Below are 23,593 nucleotides of genomic sequence, written 5' to 3'. Positions count from 1 at the left end.
ATTTAACATAGCGCCTGGTATCATTTCGCTTTTCCATTTATTCATTGAGTCCTGCACGTTGGCCCTGCATTGCGTTGTTTGTTAAGTACAGGAAAAGTGTTTACTGCTGATTTGTGTGTTAATATTGCTCCGCTCTCACTCCGACGGTGCCCCTGCTCCGATCACGCTACCTTACTGCCATTTTGTTGTATTTACTTGTGGCCCATTGTCTCCTCCCCGATCCCGCCTCCCAGCTGACCCTCCCACGCTCCGCCCCCCTCCACTCTCCATTTATGACAGGTGTCCCTACGCGCAGCGTTCACGCGCAGCGGTTGCGCCCCATGCGCGCCGAAGGTGCGCCAAAGGTAAGCCCGTCTACGCCCGTCCGCGCCTGGACCGCGCCCAGCGCCAGACAACCTGGCCCCCGCAAACCGCACTCTGGCCGCATCAAGTATGATGCAGCCACCCTCCTAGCCCTTTACCCCGGACGTACTCCCCAATGCTTCGAAGCTGCCCCAGGACGTACTCATGGGCCCTTCGCATGCCACACCTGCAAATTTGCCAGCGTCAAGACCCTTACCACAACCACTAACCCCAAACACAAGTCCGACCCTAACCACCTGAAGTGCATCCTGCTGAACACCCGCTCGGTCCACAGACACGCCTCCGAACTCTGGGATCTACTTGACGTTATATCACCAGACGTCGCCTTCCTCACTGAAACATGGATGAATGCATCATCAACACCCGACATCACCATAGCCATTCCGGACAATTACAAGATCATCCGTAAAGACCGCCCCGTCCAAACAGGAGGAGGCATCGCCATCGTCCATAAAAACACCATAAAAATCTCGACCAGCTCCGACGCTAACCTTTCCACCGCCGAACACCTCCACTTCCAGGTCCACACTGACCCCAGAACCACACTCAGAGGCACCCTCATCTACAGGCCTCCAGGAACACGTAAACAATTCAGCGAGGACATCACTGACTTCATCAGTCCACATGCCCTCGCCTCCGAGAACTACATCCTACTAGGAGACCTCAACTTCCACCTGGAAAAGAATAACGACAGCAACACCACCACCCTACTGGATAACCTGGCCAATCTCGGACTCAAACAACTTGTTGACACCCCACCCACATAGCCGGACATACGCTAGACCCAATCTTCACTTCCAGCAAACACATCTCCTTCGATCGCACCACAGCTCTCCATTGGACGGACCACAGTTGTGTTCACTTCAGCTACAAATCCACCTCGACCCACAACCCCCCACAACCTATTCCCCGAAGAAAATGGAAGAAAATCACCACCGACCAACTCCTCACATCGCTCAACCAAAACCCACCCGCCCTCTCATCTGACCCTAACCAAGCTGCCATCAAATTCAAACAATGGATCACTCACAGCGCTGACGAATTAGCACCCTTGAAAAACCATCACACCAAACAAGACAGCAAAAAGGCCCCCTGGTTCAACGATGACCTTAAAAAATCCAAGAAACTTTGCCGTACTCTCGAAAAAACATGGAGAAAAAACCCAACCACCGACAACATGACCACCTTCAAGGCAGCCACCCGCAAACACCACCAGCTGATTCGATCCACCAAGAAATCAGCTTTCAAGAACCGACTCGACAACAATGCCCATAACAGCAAGGAACTATTCAATATCGTCAAAGAATTTACCAACCCCACCGCAGCCTCAAACGACATCACCCCCTCCCAAGACCTCTGCGATTCGTTATCCTCCTTCTTCTACAACAAAATTGCCGACATACATAACAGCTTCGAAAACAATACCAACGAACAATCCTACCCACCCCCCCCAGAACCTATACCGCCCTCCAACGATCTCAACGCCTGGAACCCAATCACCACCGAAGACATCATCTGCCTTATGAATTCCATCCACTCTGGCTCGCCAACCGACCCATGTCCCCACCACATCTTCAACAAAGCAGACTCCATCATCGCACCCCACCTCCGTGATGTTATCAACTGTTCCTTCAACTCTGCTACCTTCCCAGAAAGCTGGAAACATGCCGAAGTCAGCGCCCTCCTGAAGAAACCCACAGCAGACCCCTCTGAACTCAAAAACTACCGCCCAATATCCCTCCTCCCTTTCCCGGCAAAAGTCATCGAGAAAGTCGTCAATAGCCAACTCGCCGCCTTCCTTGAAGCCAACAACTCCCTTGATCCCTCACAGAACGGCTTTCGAGCAAAACACAGCACCGAAACCGCCCTCATCGCAGCCACAGACGACATCCGAACTCTACTGGACAACGGAGAAACAGTGGCCCTCATTCTACTCGACCTCTCCGCCGCCTTCGACACAGTATGTCATAGCACCCTCATACAACGCCTCAACAATATCGGAATACAAGGAAAAGCGTTGGACTGGATCGCCTCCTTCCTCGCCGGAAGAACCCAGAGAGTACGACTTCCCCCATTCAAATCAGAGGCTACCGAAGTCATTTGCGGTGTACCACAAGGATCATCACTCAGTCCCACCCTCTTCAACGTTTACATGAGTCCACTCGCATCCATCGCGCGTCAACACAACCTTAACATCATCTCCTACGCTGACGACACCCAGCTGATCCTTTCCCTCACCAAAGACCCTAACTCCGCCAAAACCAATCTTCACGAAGGTATGAAAGAAGTTGCCGTATGGATGAAAACCAGCCGCCTAAAACTTAACTCCGACAAAACGGAGGTGCTCATCCTAGGATCATCCCCCTCTGCCTGGGACGACTCATGGTGGCCTTCGGCTCTGGGCACAGCACCCACACCCACAGATCACGCACGCAACCTGGGCTTCATCCTAGATTCCTCGCTCTCGATGACCAGACAAGTCAACGCCGTCTCATCCTCCTGCTTCAACGTACTTCGTATGCTCAAAAAAATCTTCCGTTGGATCCCCTCCGAGACAAGAAAAACTGTCACCCACGCACTAGTCACGAGTCGACTGGACTACGGAAACACCCTCTACGCCGGAATTACAGCCAAATTACTGAAAAAACTCCAACGTATCCAAAATGCATCAGCGAGACTCATTTTGGACATCCCTCGCCAAAATCACATTACCGGCCACCTGAAAGACCTCCACTGGCTCCCCGTCAACAAGAGAATAACATTCCGTCTCCTCACCCACGCACACAAGGCCCTCTACAAGCTAGGGCCCAAATGTCTCAACACTCGACTATCCTTCTACACACCCACCCGCCAATTAAGATCCTCCGATCAAGGCCTCGCAGCAATTCCGCGCATCCAAAGATCCACCATGGGAGGTAGATCCTTCTCCTACTTGCCAGCCAAGACTTGGAACTCACTCCCCACCCACCTCCGCCTTACACAGAACCACATCTCCTTCAGAAAAGAACTTAAAACCTGGCTATTCGATCAATAATGAACCCCATCCCCAAGCGCCTTGAGACCCTCTGGGTGAGTAGTGCGCTATATAAATTCTTGAACTTGAACTTGAACTTGTTGAATTCACTAAAATTGATGACCAGGCGCTGACCCGTCCACCTTGTCTACAAGAAAGAGGTTGCTGAGGAAACCTCTGGGATGTGGAAGTATTTCCACAATTGCTCCCTTGTCTAAGAGGGAGTGTACTTTCTGATCGATTAAAGCTGATTCTGCGTCGGAAAAACAGAGAAGACGTGGGGTTGTGCACTGATAAGGGGACCCGTCAAACTCTATGTGAAAACCCCTTACCGTTTGAAGGACCCAAGCATCCCCCGTGATGGAAGTCCACATTTGGAAAAAATGCGCCAGACGGCCCCCCACTTTTAGAAGGGAAGAAGGGAGAACACTCACTGGAAGGATTGGAGTTTCCACCTCCTCCTCTGCCTCTGTTGTTGCCTCGCCATCCACAGGTGGGGTAGAAGTTCGCGAAGCGGGTCTTGTCCTAATATTGTGCTTGGTGAGAGCCTTGCCCTCTGTTTTGATTAGGACGGCTGGATGAGCGGCCTCTACCTGGTCCGGCCCCTTGGAAAACACGAGGGTGAAACACCTTTCGGATAGAAGACAGCACCCTGTCAAGGGAGGTGAAGGTGTTGACGAACCTCCCTAGCTACTTGATAAAAAGGTTCGCCAAAGAGGCCGCCTTGCGCCACTGGACCCGGCTCAGAGTCAGCTAAGTCTCCAAGCTTGGGATCAACCTTAATGAGGATAGACCTCCGGCGCTCGGTGGAGATCGCATAGTTGGCGTTTCCAAGAGAAACAACCCCCATCTGGGCGCAGGAAGAGAGGTGTTCGGGTGATATCAGGGACCCGGAGGCCTTGGCTTCCTCCGCCATATCTAGTATTTTAGTAATGGGGCCCAAAATGTCCAACAACTTACCTTGATAGGCCCGCCAGGACCTGTCAATTCCCTTCTTGGGATCTTTAACAAATTTTGGGAGAAAAGTAGCGATTCTGGGGTCAATACCTTCCCCTCCAAGGAAGGGCGAGGGCATTCTGCCCTATGGCAGTTACGGGTCGCGGGCTCCAGCGGGCAGCAGATCCGACTGGCCAAATACTGGGCGACCTTCTCCGAAGGGGCCCAGTCGGAGGACCTCGGATGGAGGATGTCGTCCGGATCCAACATATCTTCACAGAGGTTTTTCCCCTCAGGAGTCTGAGTTGGACGGGAAGGACCCCAAGTACGCGACGGTTCGGCAGCTTCATCCACCTCCCCGTCGTCTGCGTCCCCTTGATCCCCACCGTCGGCGGTAGAGGGAAGTACAGGAAGAGTAGAAGTACCAGCGGTACTAGCAAGGAAGACCTGCTTAAGGCAGGCGAAAGCATCAGACTCTCCTCCAGCGTCTCTGGCGTGCTTAGACGGTGGCTGTTGCTGGTCCGCGGAGGGAGCGCTATGAGGAGAATCACCTGCCGAAGCCTGGGAAGCCCTGGCCAACTTATCACAAGCCTGGTCAATTTTCGGTGTCAGCCTCTCCTCCAGAGGAGTAATGGCCTGCTCCGCTGCCTTGTGGATGGACGCGTCCACTGCTTCATAGAAAGTGTCATCCCAAGGCAGGGCTGCCAGAGGATCCTCCTCCCATTGATCATCCCTGTAGGATTCATCTTGATAATCCTCCATAGCTGTGGTAAGTAGGAGGTAAGTAACAGAACCAGGTAATTGAGGTCAAGAGGTGGAATGCCTCAAATCGGAGGGGCTGGGTTTCAGCCTGAAATGTAGGCGAGCAGCGCTCGCAATAATCAGGGCAGAGCCCGGTACCCCAACAGCCCTGGTGCCTAATAGAAATTCTATGGCAGCCTGCCCGCAAGGGTCGCTACAGACGCAGTCTACACTACAGACTCTACCTAACTGTAGAGCGATGTAGGCCTAAGAGAATACAGACCCCCCAGTCACACAGTGTACTTCCCCCTGCCTAACGGCAGGTACAGACCCAGAATGGACATTGGAAACGCGAGGGGGTGTTTAAATAGAAAAATATGCCTACTGGCAATCGCACCGACCCGGGTCAGGGGCTTAAGGGCAGGCACACACAGACCAGGCTCTCGTGGCGACGCTGCTCCGGTTCCGACGCACTCTGGAATGTGCGGAATCCCGGGAGCGCTCGCCGCATCGGGATGCTGTTGAGAGCCCTCTAGCGGTGCGACACAAGCACCGCACTCCGGCACCAACAGCACGCCCGCAAGGGAGCTGCGACGCTCCCATGGCCGCTTGTGAGCCGCCGAGTAGCAGCGGCTCGCAAGCCAAAGCACAACCTACAATGAAGGGGTTAGAATGAACCCGCAAAGCAAGAAAGGGGCCGCATGCGTCTCAGAAGGATAATGCCCTTTACCAACGCGCCGTGAGGGAAACCACTGCAAAGAATAACGGCACAGCATACACCAACAAATTGGCAAACAAATAAGAAAGACACCAAACAACAGTAAACAGTAGAAAGAAAACTTCTATGGCAAATACATGTAGAACAAGTCTACAATAAGCAGCATACAAAGAAAAGCCCAAAAGCATGACTTATCTTGGCTGCAAGCAGCAAAGAAAGATGAAGTATGAACAGAGGCAGAGGACTATCAACACCAAGGGGATCTCTGATTGGTGCAGATGAATAGACATTCTGTTACTGTTACTGTTACTGTTAGTTTTATAGAGCGCTCAGCTGCTCAGAAGCGCGTCCCGGCGCTAAAGATCATCACACCAAATACCAGCAACTAACACACCTCCGTGAAGGCCCCAAAAATAACCATAATGGCATTATAGGACAAAAAGATGGGTCTTAAGTCCCTTTCTAAAGACCGAAAGATTGGAGCATGTCCGCAGCGCCAGGGGCAACGTGTTCCAGAGACTGGGTGCGAGGTAACTGAAGGAACGACCTCCACAGCGAGCACGTTTTACTGTTGGGACGATGGCGTTTGCCTGGGCAGCAGACCTCAAAGGTCTCGATGGAAGATAGAAGTTGACCCTTCTCTGCAAATATCCAGCGCCGACATTGTGAAGCGCCTTAAAAGCTGTAGTTAAAGTCTTAAAGAAGATGCGCTTACGAATCGGCAGCCAATGCAGGGAGACAAGGAGGTTACTGGCCCTGGCTCTTCTAGTTAAACCAAAGATTGCCCTGGCTGCTGAATTTTGAACTATCTGCAGGCGGGTCAGCAGATATTCAGGAAGACCTAAGTAAAGGATGTTAGCGTAATCTAGGCGAGAGCCTATTAGTGCTTGCACCGTGATCTTCTTGTGCTCCAAAGATAGATATGGCAAAAACTTACGCAACATCCTTAAGATGGCAAAGCACTTCCCAGTCAGGCCAGCCACCTGGGCTTTGAAGGAAAGAGTGTTATCAACCATCATACCCAGATTCTTTGCTGTAACCGAATCGCTAGCAGGGGGGAACATAGCCGAAGGCCACCATTGCTTCCATCTCCGGTCTGCAGGACAACCAAAGAACAATATCTCGGATTTGTCGGAGTTGCATTTGAGGCCACTTTTCCCAAACCAATCAAACACAAACTCCAGACACTTCCGGATAGCTGCTCCGTCAAAGTCACAGCCCCTGTCACAGGTGAACAGGAGCTGTGTATCATCCGCATAGGATATGATCTGGGCCCCTAGCTCCTCCACCCGTGCCGCCAAAGGAGTGAGGAAGATATTAAAAAGGGAGGGACCGAGGATGGAGCCCTGCGGGACCCCAACATCAAGCTGCGGCATCAGGGCGGAAAAAGGGGGGGCCCAGATCGTTTGTCTCCGGTCGGCCAAAAAAGATTGAAACCATGCGAACACCGTTCCCCGCAGGCCAATCTCCCAAAGTCTTGTAAGGAGGAGGTCGTGGGGAACGGTGTCGAAGGCCGCTGACAGATCAAGCATGATAAGCAGAGCCTTTCCACCCCTGTCGAGAGTCTCCTTCACAGCCTCGGTTACCTCAAGTAGAGCGGTTTCAGTGCTCAGGTTAGATGTAAACCCGGACTGTGACTGATGTAATAAGGAGTTTCCCTCTAAAAAGTTGGTCAGGGTCGTATGAACATGCTTTTCCGTAATCTTGGCCAGGGCCGGAAGCAACGAGATTGGCCTGTAGTTGGAATGCAGTTTAGCATCTGCATTCGGTTTTTTAATGAGGGGAAGAACTAGAGCCTGTTTCCACGACGAGGGGACTTTGCCCGAATTCAGAGAAGCATTGATGATAGGATTGATGATCGGGTTAAGGGCAGGTGCCAGGGTCGCAAGACACTTGGCAGGGCAAGGGTCCAGTGGAGAGCCAGATTTCAGGCTAGACAGAAGGTCAAGCGAGGCCTGAAGCTCTATGGAGGGGAAACAGTGCAGGGTAGGACCCAAAGAGTCCATATGCGAGGCCAATGGATGTAACCAAGGGAAAGAAGAACCGTCGACCATAGAGCCCGCGATCGAGATGTTATGGGTTCCTTGCAAGGCTGCCTGGATGGTACGTATTTTATTGGTAAAAAATACTGCAAGCTCCTTGATCCATGGTTCCGAGAAAGCAGACGTAGGAGTGCAACAGGAAGGAGAGATGAATTCTTTAACAATCTTAAAGATCTCTTTGCAGGAGCTATCTGCTTCCTCGATCCTTTTAGCTAAGAAAGATTTTTTCTCTGCAGTGATCTCCCTGTGATATTCTTTCACTGCTTCTCTGTAGGACTGCTTAGCAGATGTATCGTACTGCCTCCTCCAAATTCTCTCCAGCCGCTTACAATGCCTTCTCTTAGTAGCCAGGGTAGCAGAAAACCACGGGGCTGATGCTCTTGCCAGTTCTGATCTAGCTAGGCGAGGTGGTGCCAAGGCTTCCAAGCGTGCAGTGAGCCAGTACTGAAAACACCTAACATCGTCCTCCAGTCTACCCGTGAGAGCACAAGGATAGGTCTCTAAAGCCTGGGTGAGCATGGCCGGGGTGACTTTGTGGAAGGCTCTAGAGTTACGAGCTGTTTGCCGCTGCGAAATGCGAGTGGCTACTGGCTGATGTGCTATCGTGAAATCCGCTAGGAAATGGTCTGACCAAAGAACTGGGGCAAGGGAGGAGAGGGCCACCGGAGCGGTCGAGAAAATTTGGTCTAGAATATGCCCTTTCTCATGTGTAGGAGACTGCAGGTACATATGAAGTCCCACCGAAGATGTCATGTCCAAAAATGTTTGCACTTCAGGATCCTCACCCTTGTCCATGTGGATGTTAAAGTCCCCGAGGATCAGGCAGTGATTTGTCCTAAGACTTAGCGTGGAGATGATCAATAGCAAATCCTCAATAAAGGAGCCTAGAGGGCCAGGCCGTCTATAAAGCAAGAGCCCCAAACAAGATTGATGGGGGGAAAGGGCCAGGGAGAAGGCAAGGGTCTCACAACCTGGTAATTCATCCATCGACAAGATGGTACAGGGAATGTGCCTCTTGATGATAAGTGCCACTCCGCCTCCCCTTCCCTTGCATCTATCTCGACGGAAAATAGCAAAAGAAGGAGGGATGGCAATAGCCAGATCAGGTTCCGATTCCTCACCAAGCCATGTTTCCGTGAGAAAGAGACAGTCCATATCATCGTGTGTTAAAAGATTATGAATGTCAAGAGCGTGCTGAGGAAGGGACCTGGTGTTTAACAAAGCACATTTACTACCTAATGGGGGAAGCTTGCCCGGAAAGGCATTGATAGGGACATGCAACCACCCACACGTGGGGCACTTGGTAATAACCCCTGCAGAGTAGGGGATAGCTCGCTGACATGGAGCAGTGTGTACATTATAAGACAAAAGTTCCTCTCTTGTGTACATCTGGCCGAGTGCTCAATGGGACCCACCAGGCTCGCGTCCGAGCGCTTCCGAGACGCTGACGGGCGCAGACGGGCTGACTCAGGCGAGACTCCGGCGCTAGGGACGCTGCTCCCGCAAACGCGACCGCTAGCGCGGTAGAGCATCCGTTTCCTTTTATGTGATCCACTAGAGCGCTCTCACCGCTCTGGGCCACACTCAAGATGGACGCCTTGGAATGATTTCAATAACCCCAAATAAAGCCCAAAAACGGCCGCTAGAGCCGTGGAATGATGGCGAAAATGAGTGCAGGAGGCCTAGGGGTGTGCTGTCCGCATCACAGGGTGAAAAACACAATTTTTTTAAAATGACGATTTTTATGATTAAAAAGCCTCAAACAGCTAACAGAAACAGCAATATTTGGTAGCCCTTAGCAGGTAGCGCTTCCAGATAGTATTTGGCAAAGAATCTCGCGAGCGCTGACACAGGGCTCCTTTTATGTGATCCACTAGAGCGCTCTCACCGCTCTGGGCCACACTCAAGATGGCCGCCGTGGAATGATTTCAATAACCCCAAATAAAGCCCAAAAACGGCCGCTAGAGCCGTGGAATGATGGCGAAAATGAGTGCAGGAGGCCTAGGGGTGTGCTGTCTGCATCACAGGGTGAAAAACACAATTTTTAAAAAATGACGATTTTTATGATTAAAAAGCCTCAAACAGCTAACAGAAACAGCAATATTTGGTAGCCCTTAGCAGGTAGCGCTTCCAGATAGTATTTGGCAAAGAATTCTATCTGTTGCAACTCTATTGTTTAACTGTTTATTCCCTATTATTTATGGGAATGTTGATTTTGTCTGACTTTAAAATGGCTTCTGTTGAATAAAAGTGAAGAAAGATGAGCATAATCCTTCGCCTCCGGTCCTGACATAGAATTGGCCGGTCTATTCTTCTATTGGCTTTCAGTTTGTGTGAGTGGGTCAGTTAAAAAGGGTAGAAACTGAGGTACAACTGCTAAGATTGCCCACAAGTGAACAATAAACTCTTTATTTGTGTCATCTACGTGAAGATTAAAACATATATGGAAGTCAAGGGTATTACTCTGCCATCTCATCCTCTGAACGACATATTTTAGCGATCAGCTATGACCCAAAATATAGGTCTGTGATCTTCATCAGGACCATGGGTCCCTATTGAACTGCCCACTCTTATATTGATTGACTCTAGCCCTAATTGGAATGTGGTACTAGGGATCCATGTAAAAGGGTAGAAAATGGAAAATAAAACTGTCTGCTAAACCAACTCCTTGTATTTGTGAGCGTAAGACAAATGAGAGCATTTTTTACATATCGACAGTGGTTCATCTGGGTCAGATTGATGTATGTCTCCTTTCAAAATATGTGTGACTTAGCTCATCATTGACAAAGTAATGGTGAGACCGCCTGAACCCGATATAACTCATACGGATGCGTATGAAAACACAGCACACACATGAGGTAATGGCTCACAGTGGTGTCAAAAAGTTTAGAACATAAGCGAGAAGGGCAAGGCTTAACCTCCTTTATTTGTAGGCATATCTCATGGATGTTAACCACATTTATCGTACTCTGTAAATAATTAATCTGCTATGGTTTGCGTCCTCAAAATGGAATTGGTGCAATCTATTACAATGTTAACGTGACCAGCACTTACCAAATCTGAGTGAAGCACTGCTCATTGTCAGGCTCTGGTTTCTGCAGACTGATAATCATGTAAAATAAGTATAGCCTTTCCTTCACTTTGAAAGAAAAATGACACCTATTTATTGCAGTTCTTAATTAAAAATGAATACTGGGAGCTATTCTAAAGGTTTCTGGGAGCTACTGCTAGTTTGTGATGGGATGGTTGGAGACACCTGCATTAGACAGTCTTGCACCTGAACACTTGACAATGATTTTGTTTTGTGTGTAGCCTCTTCAGTTTCTTAATGTATTATGGCTTATAAAGAATAGCAAACATCCTTTACTGTACCTATATCAATTTACAAATTCAGCATATGTGGATTACTACACATCTAAGTATAGGTTTCTGACCCTGATGTCTCTTATGTTCTAATTGATATCATACTAAATTATGTAGGAGTCACCATTACCGTGGACTGTAACCTGGCTTGCGATTCTTCTTGTTGTTTCATTTTCACATACATGATTTCACACTGACCTTAAAATTAAGGGAGGATGGTACAGCGATCTTGGCCATCTTCCTTATACGTCCGCCTTCATGGTGCTCTGAACCACAGATTTTACATTGCACCGAGCATGGTAATGAGCATAACTGTGTATGTCCCAAGGACCCTGGCATGAGCGGTGGACCTGGTTCGCTATTATCTTCTGTTGTGGACATGGTCTACAATGGAGGAATCAACTGTGCTGAGAGGAAGTCTCTATCTCAGGTGTGTGATTCATTCTATTAAAACAGAAAGATCTAATTAGAGGGCAGTGGGCTGAGAGAGGGATGTTGAGAAGACGCCATGGGCAATCAGCGAATAGCAGGGAGATGCTAGGAAGAGGAAGAAAGGTGGGGTGGAAGTCGGTTTTCATAAGTTGAACCATGAACATTGAGAGTCAGTGTACTTACCAACTTAACTGCTGTGTTGATCTATTGAACCATTCAGTGTACTGGTTGATGCTTTTGGTAAGCAAAAAAATCTAGATTGTTTAAAAAAAATGGTTCTCAGGTCATATCAATACGTGCATTTCATAGGACGCTAAAGAGTTAATGATTTTGAAGTCATGCCTCTGTTGATCGCGAGAACTTCAGATAATACTACAGGGACTGGCATCAGACCCACTGGCTAAGAGCCCATCCTAGGGCATAACTGTTTACTGAAGTCAAAGATTCAAAGTCCAGAGATACGATTGTGAGGAGTGGATCAGGCAGGATATCACTGCCTCTCTTTAGCAGACGCTCTGAAGCTCAGCGGTGATTAAGATGGCTTCTATATTCGTCTCCTGGCCGGTGTCTGGGTTCCTTCTTTTGACCCTCTTTAGTCTCGGTGAAAGCGGGAAGCTGCTGGTGGTTCCCCTGGATGGAAGTCACTGGCTCAGCATGCTCCCAGTGGTAGAGGAGCTCAGGCAGAGAGGCCACGAGATAGTTCTGGTAGCACCAGAGATCAACATACACATTGGAACGTCCTCCCAAGACTACACACTGAAGACCTACCGTGTGTCTTACACCAAGGAATACTTTGAATCACATATTAAATCATTGGGTACTTTTGTTTTTAATGAGCAGTCCTTTCCAGAAAAAATGTTCACTTTATATCAGCGGATATCCAACCTCACCGAGATGATGGTCTCCACATGTCAAAACTTTCTGTATGACCGAGAGCTGATGCAGTACCTGAAGGAGAGTCACTTTAATGCTCTGTTAGTTGATCCTGCGATGCCATGCGGGCAGATAGTGGCGGAATACCTCTCCATACCATCAGTCTTCTTCATGCGGGCGATTCCATGTACTCTAAATGATGAGGCTGCTCTGTGCCCAAGTCCAACATCCTACATCCCCAGGAGTTTTACCGGCTACACAGACAAGATGCTCTTTTCTCAGCGGGTGAAGAACATGCTGATCACCCTACCTGAAATGTGGCTTTGCCACTTTATTTACTCTCCGTTCGAGCGCCTGGCTTCGCAGTTCCTCCAGAGAGAGGTGACCGCCCTGGAGCTCTTCAGCGGGGCATCAGTCTGGCTGCTGCGTTATGACTTTGTCGTTGAGTTCCCTCGCCCGGTGATGCCCAACATGGTCTTCATTGGAGGAATCAACTGTGCTGAGAGTAAGAAGAGTCTGCCTCAGGTGTGTGATTTATTTTTGTTTTATTAGAACAGAATGATCGAATTAGAGGACAGTGGGTTGAGAGGGGGGTGTTGAGAAGACATCATGGGCAATCAGTGAATAACAGGGAAATGCTATGAGGAGGAAAGAAAAGACGAGATAAAAGGCTTCGGTAAAGTGGTGGATTACAATTGTATACCTTGTTTTAAGTAATGATTTTACTGCATTGGTTCAGATCAGTGATACTGTGGCAGCACCCAACTCAGTCTCAATGTCCCCAATAACCTTTCACACCAATGTCCACATTGTGTGTGTCCCCAGATGTCCTCCGTAGTAGAGTCACTAGCTCAACACGACCAGTTGCCTCCACAGGCAGTCCTCCCCACCCCACGCCCAATTCATCACCTGTACACTTAACCTAGTACTTCTACCAAAGGTAGCTCTCAAATCCCAAGCCCCACATCCTAATCTTTACCCACAGCTCCCATTGATCTCAGCAAGGAAATTCGATTGTCCTTTTTGGGTACTAACTAAATGTGCATACTTTGGTACAAGTCCATCTGATGTGCCTCTAAATATCCATTTAGAAATATTCTCCCACAGTGAATGGTCATTGGGACTTTTGCGCCGCATAATAATATCCAGAGGAATTATCATGATTACACAACCGCAGGATTTTATCATGATAAATACACTGACACGAAATGTACCCATCAGATTTCCAGCACGGGCTTATGTGTCCATCAGAGAGACTGATACACAATATACTCATTCTAAAATTCTGTGACAAAATATTTCCCATCAGAATTAAGGCACCACAGAAACTGCGTTTTTCAGAATTACTGTGCGGCTGAGTATGTCCACTGGCTAATCCGTTTACAATTGCCTGCCACTTAATGTGTCGATCGGAAGTTCCGGTAGAATATGCCCATCTGAATACCAGTGCAGGTCCGTTGAATAACTGAGCTTCCAGAATATGTCCATCGGAATTCTGGTGTTACAGATTATAAGTATCAGAATTATTGTGCGACACATTATCCTCTTATGTTATCACATATGTCCAACAAAAGAATTAATTTGCCTTTGAATATACACATTGGAATTGCAATGTTTCTTGACTATGCACATTATAATTACCGTGCCAGAGAAGATGCAAAGCACAATTATTATGCAGACAAAATAGCCTTCTTATTAACTCTGTCACAAATTCTGCTTTTCAGAATTTTTGTGCTGCCGAATGCGTCCCGCCCATGAATGTGCTCATTGGATGTGCAGTGCTTCTAGAAAGCACACGTCCAAAAGAGGTATTCAGCAAAATTACTATCTGGAAAATATAGCTATCATCATGACTTTGCCATGGGGCATGGCCCCTAGATTGGCTGTTTCAGATAAAACGTACAGCAGAATTGTTGTTTTTCAGAAAATGCACATTAAAATTACCTGGCACAAAATATGCGCGCAAGGAATATTAAGCGAGCAGAATACAGCCTTTGGAATTAAGGTGCCATAGCATGTTATCACCAGAACTACTGTCCTAGATATTGTGGCATCCGTATTACTGAGTCGACAGGATCCAGTTGTCATATTTACTGTGCCAGATGGTCTCAATTTGTTTCAGGACATTTTGGGCTGACTCTTTAGTCCCCACATACTCTGCCCAATGCCTGATTATGAGATGGTAGTTAAAAAGATTTCTTCTGACACTGCAGTGTTTAGACTAACTCCACTTGTACATTTGCAAATCTTTTCCTGTTTATATATCTCTTATGTGACTCATGTAATCCAAAGTCCTCATGTAACGCAACTGGTTCTTTTGTAGAGCGCTCTGACACCTTCGGGTAACGTTTGCGCTATATAAAATCGCATTAAATAAATAAAATAAACTTCGAAGGGCTGGCCACGCACAAACAATTCTTCAGTGGTTATCATGCAGGAAGCCGCATGTTTGTATGAGATGGGAGCCGAGTCAAAATGTTGGCTCATAACTAGTAGTAGGGCAGAAAGCAGCGTGGATGCCTCTCTGTGTGGGCGAAGGGGTATAAGGTGCACTGAGGTGAAAGGGTGGACAGGTGGGAGAGCATAGGAGAAATAAGTGCTGTGTTTGTGAGGACAGTTTGAGGTGACCATTAACCAGCCCTTTTAGAAAGAGTTGACTCGTTGACTGGGAAGTTTTTAAAATGTATTTTTATGAGATTAGAGAAGGTCTGACAGAGAAAGAGATGAAAAGGACACATTATATCTATATGCACAGGGAAAGGTGACTTTATAAAGCCAGGTTTTATTAGAAATATAAGGGAAAGGATTCTTGTGACTCCTGCATCCATGCTTCACTACGGTGACCACTGCTCTGCAGGTCATTCCGGATTTTGTCTCCAGTACTTGCCACTTACAAATCATTGATTTCAGGCGTTATTCTTCTGAAATGGAAGCACACCAGGCCTACGGCACCCAGAATGCATTTGCGGCCACACAATTGTCCAGTACTTTGAGAGAGGTGATCACCCTATGCCTCACAGTGTACTCGGTCCATTCAGGCCAACAGACCCGGTTCAGGCGGGAGGCTCACAATTTTTAAAGACGAAAACGTCTTTAATGTAGGTTCCTCCCGCCTGGAAATGCCCCCCATTAATACAAGTCAGTGTGGAAAATAAATCCTACCAATCACTTTTTAGGTCTTGACTATGCAGCGCGCATGCCCTGCATAGGAGGGCCTTTAGCCATCGGTCTTCACTTTTTAAGCACTGCACTCGTGCTTGTGGTGGCATCCACCTTGCGGGAGCGAGCAGCGGCGCGTCACAAGCACGAGTGCAGTGCTTGAAAAGTGAAGACTGCTCTCCCAAGCGCGCGCACCACTCGCGGGCTCACCTCCTGCTCCCCCTCTCTCTTCACATGGGCACTCCCTTTCCTGTATGTGAGGCTCGCTGGGACAGCGCTTGTCTTCTATGCTGCTTTGCTCTGTTTTGGACTCAAAGGCTGTTCGTGTTGCGGACCGGGGGTACAAACCTCCTCTCTTCCAGAAGCTGACATTTCTGTGCTGATTGTTGTCATAGCGGTGAGATCGGAACTTGCTTTCTTTTGAGAATCTTTGGTGTTTCTTCCAATTTTCTGTGATATTTAGGGACAACTTTGAGTTACGCTTTGAGTTACTTATTAAAGGTGCGTAAAGCGTAAGGTGTATTTTTTGCTTTATGACGTAGTGCTTGCGACTCAAGAACTGCCGGACGCTCACATTTGTTTCTTTGAATTGTCTAACAGTTGTGCTTAAACTACATTCGTTGAGCGCAATGAGTAGGATACAGTTCCACAAAACGTGTGGTGCAGACACTAAGTAACCGCACCATGCCAATTTTCAATTACTTTTTTTTACTGTTTCCTTTTAACGCGAGAACAAGAAGCTAGGTACAGCTAGACATTTTTAGGTCGAGCCTACGTAGGCTGCGCATGCGCAGTCTCGCTGGCGAGATCTTATGATCTTAAGGAGTTTTCACTAGCTGGCTTTAAGCCCCGCCTCTCTTTTCCATTGGCCGACATCACCGTTTATGCTAAACGGTGGCCAGCCATTGGGAAAGAGGTGTTCATGACGTACACTTTTCTCTTTTACAGAAGGCCCACCTGGACGGGCTCGTCTGATTTACGTTGGTGGCAAAAGCTTTATCTTTATGGGGACATGTGTTTCAAACACATGGCCACATAAAGACAAGCTCCGCTGCATGTTTATTTTTGCATCTGGCTTTCACTTTAAAGTGAAAGCGACATGCAAAAATAAATGTGGCTATTTTTAAACTGTGGTGGTTATAGTGTCAATGACCTCATGATTGTGCCTGCTCCTTAAGTGATTGCACTGACGCCAGCACAGTCTGTTTCCTAAACAGATACAAACTAACACACCACTGAACATACCTGCTTTGCTTGGTCGCGATTTAATGGTATTTTACGCAGATAAACTAATCAACTTCGCATTGGCACAGTTTGATAATATCGTTGCCACAACAAAGCCAGACTCATCAGGAGTGTGAAAAAGTGCATCACACAAATTTACGGTTGCGCTGCCTTTGACTAGCATTTCTTTTTACATTTGTGCGAATGAATACTGTAAGTAAAATGTCAGTATCAAACAGCTTTGAAGTCGTGTTCTACATCCTGAAAAGGAGCACAAGACAATGCAACACTGCCTGAAAGAGCCCTTGCAGCGGCCGCGCGAAGGCCCCTGGGATGGAACAGCCCTGCCCACAGGGGCAGAGCAGCCCTTTGCGCGCTTTCCTAGGGGTGAGCCTGCAGGACGCTCGGTTCCCAGGTTTTGCCTCCAGCCTGGACCCAACGCCCACCCGGCCCTCCCCTGCCCCTCTATTAAGTCACCGCCGCAGCTTCCCGATCGGACAATCGAGCTCTGTTCTTTCATCTCCATCCTTAATTAGCAGCTACTTGAGTGATTGTGGGGGCGGAGGGGGACCTGCCCCGGAGGGTAACCCGGAGCTTCGCACCAAGGTCAGCCGGCTGCTCCATGGGGGTGCTTTGCAGCTTGGCAACACTGGCATGTTCCGAATTATCAGCAGATTAAAGTGCACGGGAAGCCCCGGTGCCTTGGCTGAAGCTCACCTCATTAGCCATGCTAGGGTTCCTAAAACGGCGTCTGCTGCGTCACTCTGCCCCGATCCTCTCTCAGAGCGTCGCTGTTTGAAGTGCACATGTTAAAAGGCCAATAAAACGACGTTATAAGTGGGAACAGGTTTTAATGCAGGAAGTAAAGTAAACCGGCTTGCTTGTTGCGTGGTAGTCATTTCGATCCACACAGCGCTTTACTAACGGCCTTCTACTTGGTAAACTGCGCGGGGTTTATGGCAATAAGGCTTATAATTCCACAGTATTCCACAAGTAGCCCATTTCACGCAGGAAATTTGAGGCTTAGAAAACCAATTTTCATAAATATTCGGAAGAGTTGACTAGCACCAGTGCTAGCGGCCATGGATCTAAGACCGGGGTTACTCCAGTGATGGCGTCCACATTAGACTACAATTCTTCACCCCTCCTCAGGACACACTCACTACTACACACTCACTACTACGCACTCACTACTACACACTCTCTACTACACTCTACTACAAACTCTCTACTACACTCTACCATACATGCTCTACTACACACACTACTACACACACTACTACACACTCTACTACATCCTACTACACACTCTATACTACACACTCACTACTCTCTACTACACACTCTACTACACACTCTACTACACATTGTACTACACACTCTACAACACTCTCTACTACACTCTACTACACTCTCTACCACACACTCTCTACTACACACTCTACTACACTCTCTACTACACTCTCTACTACACTCTCTACTACATAGTCTACTACCACACTCACTACTCTCTACTACTCACTCTCTACTACACATTCTCTACTACATTCTACTACACACTCACTACTACACCCACTACTACACACTCACTACTCTCTACTACTCACTCTCTACTACGCACTCTACTACACTATCTACTACTCACTCTACTACACATTCTCTACTACTCTACTACACACTCACTACTCTCTACTACTACTCTCTACTATTCTCTACTACTCACTCTATACTACACACTCACTACTCTCTACTTCACACTCCTACACACGCTCTAATATAACACTCTGTACTACACACTTTCTACTACACACTCTACTACACACTCTACTACACACTCTACTACACATTCACTACTCTCTACTACACACTCTACTACACACTCAACTATGCACTCAACTACACATTGTACTACACACTCTACTACACACTCTATACTACACACTCACTACTCTCGACTACACACTCTACTACACCCTCTCTACTACACTCTCCTACACACTTTACTACACCCTCTCTACTACACTCTCTACTACACTCTCTACTACACTCTCTTCTACATGCTCTCTACTACACACTGTACTACACACTTCCTACTACACACTCTACTACACACTCTACTACACACTCACTACTACACACCCACCACTCTCTACTATTCTCTACTACTCACTCTCTACCACGCACTCTCTACCACGCACTCTCTACCACGCACTCTCTACTGCGCACTCTACTACTCTACTACACATTCCCTACTACTCTACTACACACTCTCTACTACACACTCACTACCACACACTCTCTACTACACATTCTACTACTCTCTACTATTCTCCACTACTCACTCTATACTACACACTCGCTACTCTCTACTACACACTCTAATACACACTCTATACTACACACCCTCTAGTACACACTCTACTACACACTCTACACACTCACTACTCTCTACTACACACTCTGCTACACACTCACTACCACACTCACTATTATGCACTCACTACTACACACTCAATACTCTCTACTATTCTCTACTACTCACTTTCTAATACACACTCTCTACTACTCACTCTACTACTCACTCTACTACACTACTACTCTCTACTACTCACTCTCTACTACTCTCTGCTACACATTCTCTACTACTCTACTACACACTCTCTGCTGCACACGATACTACGCACTCATTACTACACACTCACTACTACACACTCTACTATTCTCTACTATTCTCCACTACTCACTCTATACTACACAGTCACTACTCTCTGCTACACCCACTCTACTACACACTACACACTCTACTACACACTCTCCTACACACACTCTCCTACACACGCTCTACTACACACACTCTACTACACACTCTCAACTACAAAAATTCAAATTCAAAAGTACTTTATTCGGTTTACATTTTCAGAAACCATAAAAGTTCAATAATCCAAAATACAGTACAATCACGTAAAAAAACACAAAGATTCGTTGCCCTACATCGAGACATTAATAGGGAATTGGTTTTGTCATTGTAATGATGTAAATGGCGTTGTTAAAAACATTTTGATATTAAAAAGGCCATGAAAACACAATATCCAATTAAAAATCTAAACTTTTTCTACATTTCATTGCACATTTTAGAAAACCGGCCACAAAGGGGATACACTGATATTGGGGTTACTATACCTACGTGCACATTGAGCCCACCCTTCCCTCCCCCGTCCTGATGAAGACCCGCCCCTGAGGAACCCAGTCACCCAGTTTTCTGTTTTGGGTCGCAACGCCGACAATTCCCTCCTTTGGAGCCTGTACCTACATTGTCCTGTCCCTACCCCTCCTCCCCTTCCCGTTGTCTCCTGTGCCAATCAAGGAATACGGAGGACTATCAAATCACGTGCCAGCAAGAAAGAATTACATTTTTTGCGAGCTATCTATTTAGGGCAGGCTCACTTGTGATTATTTTTCAAAAAATTCTATTTTTTCTTAACCGACCATCTTGGTTACTTACACTAGCACTTACTTTCACTCTTTTCTGTGCACACCAATTGACAGTGAACCCCATTTGTAAATATTTGTATTTATATTTGCTATTTTCAAAAAATATATATTAAATGAGTAAGTCTCTCGGACTCTGGTGAGACATATTTGCTTGGTTTATGTGTATTTTTTCTTGTATCAATTGATATTTTGGGCTACTGTATCTGTCATGTTCTGTCCTATATTAACCATAGTGGATTTAATCTAATGATGACCGATGTGACTAATTGAATTATATTATCTCATTGTGTATGGTGAATTAATGTCTAGCACCAACTGTTGACTATAATACTTGATACCCAGGTCCTTTGACTGCAATTGGGTTACCCCTTGTTTTATAACAAATTCTTTTGGAACTAGGCCCCACCTGCATCACATAGGATTTGGTGTTGTTTATGACCAGATCTCGCTTGGTCATGAATCCATTAAAGGCGTCAAGTAGGGTTTGTAGACCCTTAGGGGTGCGGGCGAGGAGGACTGCATCGTCCGCATAAAGCAGGACAGGCAGTCCTCGCCGTCCCACATAAGGGTAATCGGCCCCTGTGTTCAACAAAACTCCTTCTAGGTTATTAATATATAAATTAAAAATAAAGGGCGCTAAAATGCACCCTTGTCGTACCCCCCTTTCAGTGTTAAAATTCCTGGATACCTTCAGGTCTATTGTATATCTGATGTTGGCCTTGGTATCTCTATGAAGATCCCTTAGGAAGTCCACCAGGGATCGCTCCACCCCCATGGCCTCCATGGACTGCCACAACCCTCCTCGGTTGACAGTCAAAAGCCGAGGAAAGATCCATGAAGGCCATGTAGATCGTCCCAGGGCGAGCGATGGTGTACTTACCCAAGATCAGATAGAGATTAAGGCACTGAGCCATTTTAGAGTGACCTGGACGGAACCCGTACTGAATGTCCGAGATGTTCTTATTCTCCTCTGCCCAGGTGCTCAATCTCTTTAAGATGGCTCCCCCTATGACCTTTACAACTGAATCAATCAGGGAAATAGGCCTGTAATTCATCACACAGTTACGGTCCCCTTTCTTGTAGCCTGGTACTATTGTGGAGACTCCCCAGGATATTGGGCATCCTTCCTTGGCCGCTGCGTCACCCACTGCGGTCAAGATCAGGGCCCAAAAAGAGGGATTAGATTTAAAAAGTTCCGGAGGAATGCCATCCGGACCTGGGGCCTTTTTATTTGAAAGTTTATTAATGCCCTCCTCTATTTCGTTCAAAGAAAACATCACTACTTTGTTCCCTGAATTCTTAACGGGTATGACTGGCAGTGTAGACGTGTTCTTAAATATGGAGGCAAAATGGGACACCCATTCTTCCTCTGTTATGTTGGAGCCCACCACTTTAACCCCTTCCGCATAAAAAGGTGATCGGTTGATGGTACTCCAAAATCTACAACTACTTGATAGCCAGTGCAATTTTGTAATTTTTCCGCAGTATTCTAATCAGGGAGCTATCCCTAGGCGTGATTTTTAAACCTGCCTTTAGTTCTCTTGCTGCTTTTGAGCATGAGCGGCAAAACAATCTTGGATCTTTAGATAGGCTAGGTCTTCCTGAAGCTGGTAGCAAGCCTCCTACTTTGATAGCAATACCCTCAAAGGATTTTAATATTCCTGGAGCTGTGGAATCTACATTGAGGCAGCAGGAGAATTCTGCCGCACAGGTAGCCTTTAGTGTGTCATAAAAGAGGGACGGGATTATTTGGGGCCATTTATTCCGCCGCCTTCCATCAGTTGGTAATAAGGTGTTACCTCTTTGTACTTGTCCCTTTTTTTTCATTATACTCCCTCCTAATGTCACACAGAGAGGATTGTGATCGCTCTGTGCGGTGGGTGTTATAGAGAAACCCTGGAGGAGAGGTACAATGGACCTAGACAAGAGGATATGGTCTATAAATGACCCACAGCCTCTACCTTTAAACGTGGGGAGCCTTTGTTTACTGAGTAGTGGAGCAAAACTCAGCGCGGAGGACAGATCCAGCTCATCATGCATATCATTGAGGGCGTTACCTTGTCTGGTATGCTCGAAGTGAAGTCCTATTATCATTGGGCAACCCATAGACCCCATGGTGTTCAACTTGGGGTCACCACATGGGTGAACATTAACATCTCCTACAATAAGCAGATTCTTGATTTGGGGGCCACAGCCCTGTTTAATGAAATTGTTCAACTTAGTAATCCCACAGCTCTCATCTTTATGAATAGCATTATAAAAGTTTACCACATGAAGGACACTATCTTTTTGGCCTAAAGGGGTGACCTGAATGTTTTTGTTATCAGATGGGATAGCCCTAATACTCGTCTAAGTGCCAGCGATACAAAAATTGCCAGACCACCCCTGGCCCTACCACTGGTAGCTTTGATCGCTGGGACAAAGAAGGCTTTAAAACCCTCCAGTGCAAAATTGCTATTAACGAGCCAAGTCTCTTGAAGACTTATTAGCGAGACGTTACTAACGAACTTCACCCACAGTGGGTCAGTATCCTTTCCTACCAACCCCGCGATGTTCCATGAGATTACTTTATTAGCTTGTTTGTTCCCCTTAATGCCCAGGGTGACTACCCGAGGAGGGGCAGACAGAGCTTTTTCAGGGGGGTTAATTTCTTGGTGCCCATCAGCTATGAGGGAGACTTGATAATCTATTTTGTCTCCCACTAGTACGGGCTCCGGCCCTGAACTGTTGGCCAGGGGAGAACTAGTTTTGGGTGGAATATTTCTATTGTAGGGAATGGGGGTTGCATTGTTACCACGCAGTCAATCACAGTCGTTAAGACCAGAGAGTGTTGCGAATCTATTTGGCCCCTCAAAAAGCAGGGGAAACCCATGTCCACCCCAATTGGGTTCACTTGGTAGCCTCACCCATGATCGACCCGGTCCCTGTTGTGTTCTGTGATAAAGTGTCCTGACATGTTGCCACCCATTCCATGTGTCAAATCGTGCTCGGTTCGATGCCCCATAGAAGAAACCTAGGGGTAAAATCTCAATACCCGGGCCCCTGTACCCCCAACGGTATACTACTTCCCTCAGTATCCTGTCTACTGGGGCTGGGCTATTAAATTGTTCACAATACAGTCTCCGTTTTTAGATTTTCTGGACCTACCCAGCCAGGACACCCGTCGGACCATTATGACGTTATGCCCTGCCATGTTACCTTCAGAGGTGTTACAGGACAGCCAATGGACATCCTTGT

The 23,593-nt window shown here is 47.2% G+C and overlaps 1 protein-coding gene across 7 annotated transcripts in view; it reads left to right on the top strand.

Moving 5' to 3' along the window:
- LOC144823148 (UDP-glucuronosyltransferase 1A9-like) overlaps positions 1 to 23,593 on the top strand; it is a 545,217-nt gene that overhangs the window by 401,482 nt on the left and 120,142 nt on the right. The window contains exon 1 of one of the 7 annotated variants that reach the window (XM_078681386.1): positions 12,094 to 13,006. The exons of the other annotated variants lie outside the window; for them this stretch is intronic. Within the exon in view, the coding sequence (XP_078537512.1) occupies positions 12,146 to 13,006 (861 nt within the window). The 5' untranslated portion in view covers positions 12,094 to 12,145. Of the gene's footprint in view, positions 1 to 12,093; positions 13,007 to 23,593 lie in introns of those variants that run through there. 7 annotated transcript variants of the gene reach the window in all.

The sequence above is a fragment of the Lissotriton helveticus genome, chromosome 3_1 (genome assembly GCF_964261635.1).
Source record: "Lissotriton helveticus chromosome 3_1, aLisHel1.1, whole genome shotgun sequence".
Taxonomy (NCBI): Eukaryota; Metazoa; Chordata; class Amphibia; order Caudata; family Salamandridae; genus Lissotriton; species Lissotriton helveticus.
Note: the sequence above shows the minus strand (reverse complement) of the source record. Positions and strands in the feature narration are given on the sequence as shown.